At 36.7% G+C, this 9,208-nt stretch overlaps 2 protein-coding genes across 2 annotated transcripts; both read left to right on the forward strand.

The window, feature by feature from the left end:
• Window positions 1-868: 868 nt before the first annotated feature.
• Window positions 869-2,096, forward strand: LOC107023617 (DELLA protein RGL2-like). The gene is made up of 2 exons (XM_015224367.1): window positions 869-1,825; window positions 1,935-2,096. The coding sequence occupies exons 1-2, from the start codon at window positions 869-871 to the stop codon at window positions 2,094-2,096; spliced, it is 1,119 nt and encodes a 372-aa protein (XP_015079853.1).
• Window positions 2,097-7,492: 5,396 nt separating this feature from the next.
• On the forward strand, window positions 7,493-8,695 carry LOC107023625 (DELLA protein GAI1-like). The gene has a single exon (XM_015224378.1). It carries the CDS (start codon window positions 7,493-7,495, stop codon window positions 8,693-8,695), a length of 1,203 nt encoding a protein of 400 aa, XP_015079864.1.
• The last annotated feature ends 513 nt before the right edge of the window (window positions 8,696-9,208 follow it).

The following is a 9,208-nucleotide window of genomic DNA, read 5'->3' on the forward strand; positions in this document are numbered from 1 at the left end:
TACACTTGCCAAATCTACTCGTTACTTTGTCGATTACACTTTCGTGAGAGGTTTAGAGAAAATCAAAGAGAGATTTAGGGAAAATCAAAGAGAGGTTTAGAGAAAATCGACCAAACACTTCACGAACTCTCTAATGGCACAAATCTACTCGTTACTTTGTCGATGACACTTTCGTGAGAGGTTTAGGGAAGATCAAAGAGAGGTTTAGGGAAGATCAAAGATAGGTTTAGGGAAGATCAAAGAGAGGTTCAGAGAAAATCGAGAAGCTTCTTTCAGAAGTTTAAACATTTGTGAATTTTGAAGGTCGGTCTTATCTAGGTAACAAAATATTTATCTAGGTGGCAAATTATTTATCTAGGTGGTAAATTATTTATCTAGGTGGTAAAATATTTATCTACGTGTCATGCGCGTGTAGACACGATCATATTGAGTGGACGGAAAAGGTGTACGTGTAGGATGAATAAGCAAGTTCAGGGGTAATTGAAACAAAATAAAGTTTAGGTGTACATTGAATAAAAGTTTCAAGTTCAGGGGGTAATGAATACTTTTGCCTTTTGTATTTTATGCTACCTTACTCACATTAAAAAATATGAACAGAGAAGAAGTCTCTGGTACTTGAATAAAATGATCTCATTCTTATGTAGCAATGAATTCTAGTCTTGCAAACACCACAATGAAAGGCAATGAACAAATGAAAAACTCCCATTCTGGCATACCTTCATAATCATCCCAAATTTTGCACAAGTGTTGCATTAGAAGAAATCTGAAAGGGAAACACTCTGGTCTACTATGCAGTTTTAGTTCTGGATCTCGTGTCCTATCGACGGTGAAAATATTTGAAATGGCACAAGCATAAATACTTGACCACATGTCGAAGAAAGAGGATGATCCTTCCATTGCTTCTCAACCCCTTAATTCACATAGTGATATGTCTCTTGAAGTTTCATATGATTTGCAGCTCGCTCTTCTACTTCAAGCTTCTGCTGAAATGTTTTCCAAGAGACACTATGAACGTGCCACGGAGTTACTAAGCTTGTGTAATCTGTCTGCTTCTCCAACAGGTACTCCGGTTCAAAGAGTAGTTTACTGCTATAGTGAAGCTCAGCGAGAGAGGATCAATAAGGAGAAAAAATCGATAACAGGATTACAACTAGATAGACTTGTAGATTTTGAAGTGAAACCAATTGGCGTTGAAGAGCTTTCCTTGTGTCCAAAGCCTCATGTAATTGCATGTTATCACGCACTTCCTTTTTACCAAGTCGCTCAGTTTGCTTGTATTGAAGCCATTTTGGATAATGGTAAGTCAGAAAGACGACTTCATTTGATTGATTTTGGAATCAGAAGTGGAGCTCATTGGACAATCCTTATGCAAGCTCTTGCGAATCGAGGTGATTGTCCACTTGATCTTCTCAAGATAACCGCTATTGGGACATATAAACAAGTGGTTGATCAAACAGGCAAAAGATTGTCATCTTTTGCTGCTGAAAACATGAATTGTCCCTTTTTCTTTAATGCAGTGGTGTCAGAAATGAAGGACCTGAGTAAAGATCTCTTTGAGTTAGATACTAATGAAGTTGTGGAAGTTTACTCAGAGTATGTTCTTGGAGGCATGTTAGCATGGCCTAATCACCTTGAAGTTGTTCTAAGATTCATTGAAAGCCTCAATCCTTGTGTAATAATGGTCATCGAAACTGAGGCAAACATTAACAAGCCAATATTTATGGATCGATTTAATGAATCAGTGTTTCTGTATGCTACACTCTTTGATTGTTTGGAGACATTCATGGGCCCAGACAATCAGCACAGGATGGAATTTGAAAGACTGGTTCTTAGAAAAATCCTTCACAATGTGCACTTGTGAAGGAGAAGGAAGGGTCTTCCACAACGTCAGGCTGGAAGTATGGAGGGCTTTGTTTGAAAATTTTGGTATTAAGGAAACAGAATTGAGTGAATCATCCTTGTACCAGGCAAATCTAATGGTCGATCGATCTGCTCATGGCTTTTGCACTCTGGATATGGATGGAAATTGCCTTACTATTAAATGGAAAGGAACTCCAATAGTATTTGCTTCAGCCTGGAAGTTTGTCCATGATTGATAGATGCCGTTTTGGGGGGATATTGGAGGTGGCATGAAGCCTATTAGTACAGAACACAAATAAGCATATGAAATAAATCATCTAGTAGTAATGAGGACCCTTTGATGGACTAAGATTGAAGAAACCTCCAAAATCCCATTGCTAATTTGTCTGTATTAAGTTGGAAAGATCGCATTCGGTGGGTCTGCAAGAGTTGTATCTTGTTCACAAGTATTTATTCGTCTGTTACATTTTGGTCATTAATTTTACATATATCTATGAACTTCTCTTCTTTTATTTTTCTCTTTTCAATTCACTGTAAGGAAATTACCTTGTTTTGGAACATAGTTACATGTTTTTTAAAGTGGGCTTGTGGCTTTGGAACTGATAGTTAAATTAAGTACTATTCGAAAACAATGTAAATAAGATACATGACTCTGCAATGCTATTGTAAGGGATTGTTTATGTTACCAGGGTAGAAAGATTTCACTTTCTTGTTCCTGTTATAAACCAGACTTGTTTGGACCGAGGGCCTTTCTTCTACCACCAGCTGTCTGTCGGAAAATGAGGTACCAAAAGATCCGAATTGCCCTTATTTTTGCTGAATCCCCTGTTGGTTAGAAACTTTTGCTGATGATTAAACAACAGTGAAATGGAAAAAAGAGGAGGACTTCCATTTTCTACATGAAATATTTATTTGGTCATTCCTAGATGGAACTTCGGCCTTCGAATATAATGAACTTTAATCTTAAGTGAGGAAAGATACAGAAATTCTTTCATATTCGCGAGACAAGTAAGAAGAAATGAAGGATCATCTTGGCAGAAATGTTGGTGTTGGCAGTTGAAGCTTTATGTAAGAATAGCTCGGATTAGGCTGTTACATTAGTAAGTCTATTGACCTTGGAAAGAGAAACTTCTTTGAACATTTTAATCAGGAGACAAGGGCGTGTTATGCAAGCGATAAGGCTTGTACTATATGTGGCTCTTGAAGATAAAAGAAATGAAAAAACACATGATGATTAAGATGGTAAACTTTTTTTAAATTGTTTTTGAATTTATATAGTTAGTTTTATTAACAACTTAGAAAGTATAATGAATAACTTTTATTTATATGAAATTTCCATTTGTTAACTATTCTTTATGAAAAGAAAGATAAGGAAATAGAAAAACAAGTTTTTGCTTCTGTCTAAATAACTATGCAAGGCTATAGATGAAGAACAGTTCCACGGAACTTTTATAATTAAAAAGATAACTTAGGAAAAGAAATAGATTAAATATTCGATTCTTATGGAACATGACTTTAAATTTTAATCATAAACCTCAGAGATATCCAGCAATGAATCACATAACTCTAATCATCACATTGAGTTATACATTCTTGGTATGAAAGAAAGCTAATTTTTTCTTGGTTAAGACTTTGTTGGTATTTGCTTACAGATAGAGATGTATAGCAAATCAGAAGTTTTGATTAGCTGATGCAATGTGGTTTCGGACTGTATCTATTTGAAGTAGACTCTTTTATTCGCTACTAGCTGGCTGCTGCCAAATAAGGCATGAAATGAGTGAGCTTGTCCTTGTTTTTGCTGTCCTATCATCTATTTCTTTTTCCTTTTTTCTTGTTTGGTACCTTATATATGATTATATAATAGTACAACTTTTAATCTTCATGGTCTGAATAATATGAGCTTCATTCTCTAATGAGGATAGATTTAGAAAACCATTTACTTTGAAGATTTGTCAAAAGGAAGAACGTGGCATCTTGAAAAGCTTTTTAGCATCCAGTCAGTAAAGGACTTAACCATACAAAAAGTCATGGATTCAAGTCTTGCAAATAAAGGAAAGAATCAAATGCAAAGGCCTCGTTGTGCTGAAGAAAAGAAGGAAAGCTCTTGTCTTCCTTCAGCATCATGCACAATTCTGCAGAAGCATTATTGTGGTGGAAAAATGAGAGAGAAGTCCCATGATATCCCATCCAGCAACACTTCTGGATCTCATGCACCATCAACAGTAAGCATATTTGAAATGGGGCGAGCACAATTACTTCAGCGGACCTCCAAGAAAGAGGATAGTTGTTCCTTTACTTCTAACATGTATTATGGTATGTATCCTCAAGCTTTAGAAGATTTTGAGCTTGCTCTTCTACTTCAAGACTCTGCTGAAATGTTCTCCAAGAGACACTATGACCGTGCAATGGAGTTATTAAGATTGTGTAACTTGTCTGCTTCTCCTTCAGGTACTTCTGTTCAAAGAGTTGTGTATTACTTCTGTGAAGCTCTTCAAGAGAGAATTGATAAGGAGAAAGGGAACATTATCACCTAATAGACCTGAAGGTTGGGAAGAGAAACCATTTGATTTGGACAAGGTTCTGCAAAATGCGAAGCATATTGCAGTTGTATGCTATCAATCATCACCTTTCTTCCAAGTACCGCAATTTGCTGGAATTCAAGGCATCATAGATAATGTCAAGTCAGCAAAGAGGGGGTTCATTTGATCGATTTCGGAGTCAAAATTGGTTCACACTGGGCAGTCCTCATGCAAGCTCTTGATAATGTAGGTGACTATCCACTTGAGCTTCTCAAGATAACCGCTGTTGCAACATCAAAATAGATGTTAGAAGAAATAGGACAGAGATTGTCATCTTTTGCTGCTGAAAACATTAAGTTTCCCTTTTCCTTCAAAGGCAGTATTGTCGGAAATACAGGACCTCAGTAAAGATCTCTTTGAGTTAGATACTAATGAAGTTGTGGCAGTTTACTCAAAGTATGGTCTTGGGGGCATGTTAGCATGGCCCAATCACCTGGAATCTGTTGTAAGATTAATTAAAAGCCTTAATCCTTGTGTAATGGTTGTCATTGACTCCGAGGCAAACACTAACACGCCAATTTTTATGGATCGTTTTAATGAAGCACTTTTTTTTATGGTGCATTCTTTGATTATTTTGATGTTTTCATGGAACGAGACAATTATTACCGAATGACATTTGAAGGACTTATTTTGAGGAATATCATTCAAAATATAATCACTTGTGAAGGAGATGAGAGGACTCTCCGCAATGTAAGGCTAGAAGTATGGAGAGATCTGTTTGAAAGTTTGGTATCAAAGAAACAGAATTGTGCGAATCATCCTTGTACCAGGAAAATCTAATGGCCGATAGGTGTGGTCATGGGTTTTCTACTCTGGATATGAATGGAAAGGGCCTTCTAATTATATGGAAGGGAAGTCCAATTATATTTGCTTCAGCCTGGAAGTTTCATCATGAATGAAAGATGCCCCTACTTGGTGGGTGTGCAACGGAGACTATTAATGTATGTAAAGAATCAAATGGAAATAACTCATCTTGTTTTAAGAACCTTTTGATCATAAACTGTTGTAACCTGAAAAACTAGGTTATCAAAGAGTTTATACTCCTCCTGTTTCAATTTGGTTGTGTTACTTTTTTTAGTCCATTCGAATAACAGAATGTTCTTTTTTCCTTCTTTAGTAACTCTATAATTTCAGCTTTATGACCACAAGATTTAGAAGTCCTTTTTACTTTCACAAACTTCATGTAAAGTCAAAATCAGAGAAATAAATTGAAACAATGGGATTATCTATTTATTTTCATTTATATTGCATTCATTGCTTCTTTGCCTGCCTTAGGACAACATTTTATCTAATTCTCATTTCTTTCGTTCACTCCATCTATTAAAATTTATTCCATGATTTTTCTATTCAGTTCCCTATGCAACAATCTTTGATATCTTAAAATCTTGCATGGGGAGAAATAATCGATACAGCATTCTAACTGAAACAGTTATTCTAGGAAAAGTCATTCATAATGTGATCGCATCTGAACGAGAACAGAGGTTTTTCCACTTTGCAAGGCTGAGAGAATGGAGGACCTTATTTGCTAAATGACATGTTAGTAAAACAGAATTAATCAGTTCATGCTTATACGACACAAAATTTAATATATTGGGATTTGCTTGCTTCAGTTCTTGCTCTCTTGATATGGATGGAAATGGAATTATCATTAAATGGAAAGGAACCCCGAATACCTTTGTTTCGGTATGGAAGTTTGACCATGATAGTAGATGCCCTGATATGGAGAAGGGTGTACTGATGCAGCAAACAGTCATGAGATGAAGATAAAATAGCTTGTGATCCTACTTCTTAATCTCCTTTTTATTTAGTAGGTACTGCATCACCTATCACGTTTGTAGCTTTTCAATCATGCTTGATCTATAGCTCAACTCTATGGACCTCCAACAATATCGTATATAGGTCATGTATCTCTTATGATGCTTGTACATTTGCCAATTGCTCATTCATTCTTGCTGTAGTAGAGAATGGAACTGTAATACATTTGTTTTTATGTATGCGACAGATGAGAAATATACACATGCAAATCCAACTTTCCTGAACAACCTTACTTTCATGCCTTAATATGGCCCTGAGAATGGAAAAAGAACACAATTTTATTGTTTCGTCCTCACAACCTACAAGCGTTTGGGAAGGATGAATTGCGCTCCCAAAAAAGAATTTATGGATTCTCTCCCAATAAGCTGGACAGTAGGTGCGATGATTTACTTCACGGTCTGTGTGGAGGACATAAGACCAGAAGTCTCAAGGATGTTTTGTAGATCCCCTTGTCCTCACGTCCGGGTCAATACTTATGCGACAAGGAATTTCTCTACCTTAAGGCCGTTACTGCAGCTGTTTACCAGGGCTTCCATTCAAAGCTCAAGCATCCTCTATCTGTGTCAACTCTCTTTCTTTTGTCCCTTCACTATGTTATCTAGGAGATCAAGACAGTTTGTTTAGGTTACCATGTAAGATGTAGATGCAACATTTGTTTAGCCTTTCTTTGACAAAAAATGAGCACAATCAGCCGTCTTTTCAAGATTAGAAAGAGCCATATATAGACTTTCCTAAAGTAACTACACTCCGTTTATAATCAAAAATTTAATTCGAGTCTTCTTATTAGAATTTTAATCAGAGAACAGAAGAAACTGTCGTAAGAAAATCTATTCTAAGAGTTAATTTTTTCCTGTAGAATGAAAGCCTTGTTCTTGGATTACACATTGTCTTATATGAATCTGACATCCTTATATTTCAAGATGGCAACAGCCAAGAGGACAACTGTGAGCATTTTCATTATCTGTTTTTAAAAAAGAAAACCTCCAAGGTATCGCCGTCCTAAGGTTAATTTTCAATATTGTCATGGTCCAATTCTTTGACCACATCTATTTGGACAGTTGTCCTTTCTTCTGGTTACAGCCTCTAACTAACGATTTAACTTGAATAATATGACATGATAGGGAGAAATTCTCTGTCTCAAGTATTAACACTATTGACAAAGTTGAGATTCATGCTGAAGCAGTGAAAGATGCAAAAAATTTTGAAGTTCCATATAAAGAAAACACCCTCCAGGAATTATGAGGTGCAAGAGTAAGGGAAAGGTGAATGAGATGAATTTAGATATGCCAAGTCACATTTCTGATGACCACTCTCTGGTTCTATCGACAACAACCATCATGAAGATTGCCAAAGAACAATTAAAACTTTATACCTCACAGAATCACGATGCTTATTCCATTATTTTTAGTCCTTTAATTGCGGATTTGGGCCTTTCTCCTCAAGTTACAGAGGAAGTGGAGCTCGTTCTACTGCTTCTAGTTTCAGCTGAAATGCTAGCCAATCGACAATTAGATTGTGCAAGAGAGTTGTTGAACTTATGCATCAACTTTTCTCTTTCAGCAGGTAATCCAGTTCAAAGAGTTGTCTATTATTTTGCTGAATCTCTTCAGAATAGGATCAATAAAGGGACAGGAATACAACCTATAGCAGCAAAAATTGATGCAGTGAATCCAAATATTATGGAAGATGTTCTCATGGATCCACGAACCGATGTTATTGAGACTGAACAAATGCTTCCCTTCCGCAAAGTAACTCAATTTACTGGAATTCAAGCCATCTTGGACAGTGTTAAATCATTCAAGAGGATTCATTTAATTGATTTTGGGATAAAAACCGGATCACAATGGACAATCCTTATGCAAGCTCTGGTTGGTAATGGAGAATGTCCACCGGAACATCTCAAGATAACAGCGGTTGGAACCTCTTTGATTCGAATGCAAGAGGTAGGAAAGAGATTGACATCTTTTGCAGACACCTTACATATACCTTTTTCCTTCAAAACAATTGTATCTGACTTGAGACATATCAACAAGGATTTATTCGAGTCAAAGGTTGGTGAAGTTGTGGCAATCTATTCTGACTCACGTCTTTGGACCTTGTTAGCATGGCCTAATCACTTGCAATCTCTTATACAAGTTTGCAAAAGTTTGGATCCATGTGTAATGGTGGTAACTGAAATAGAGGCAAATACTAATACACCAATTTTCATCGATCATTTCAATGAAGCATTGTTTTACTACAGTGCTATCTTTGATAGTCTTGAAACTTGCATAGGGTGGAACCATCAGTATAGAGCAGTAGCTCAAGGAGTGTATATAGGAAGGTGTAGGGGGAGGCGCAAAACAACACAAGTAGGATACAACACCTACAAGGATCGACTTCAAGACAATCAACCAAATATACTTCACCAATTTACCAAAAGAAATTCACCACTATATTAACCAAGCTCAAATCAGCAACACATCAATTGAATCACAAGCAAATATGAATTATAAATACGCAAGTGACACACAAGATTTATACGTGGAAAACCCCTTCGGTATGAAGGATAAAAACCACGGGACTTGAAGGAGTCCACCCTTCTTCTTCTCTTATTATGCAAATTGAGGGTAAAAACACCCAACTCAGTCTACAAGGATGTCACAGCCCACCAACAACAACATACATAAGAGCCAACACAAAAGAGAAGAGAAATTGGGAAATATCATCAAAAAAAACGCAGGTTACGCCAGCTGCAATAACAGACGATCAAGAACTCCGATTGACGATCTGAACGGTCAAGATGTAGTGCTATGTGTTGTGAACCAGCTGTGAAAATTTCAGAACGATCCAATGGTCGGATCTCTTGCAAGCTGAAATTTTGTCTCGCTGTCCAGAAAAAACCAGCAACTCTTCTCTCAAACCCTCTCTCTCAAAATCTGTTTTTTTTCTATCTCCTCTCTCTCTCTTTCTCT

This window comes from Solanum pennellii, chromosome 1 (genome assembly GCF_001406875.1).
Source record: "Solanum pennellii chromosome 1, SPENNV200".
Lineage (NCBI taxonomy): Eukaryota > Viridiplantae > Streptophyta > Magnoliopsida > Solanales > Solanaceae > Solanum > Solanum pennellii.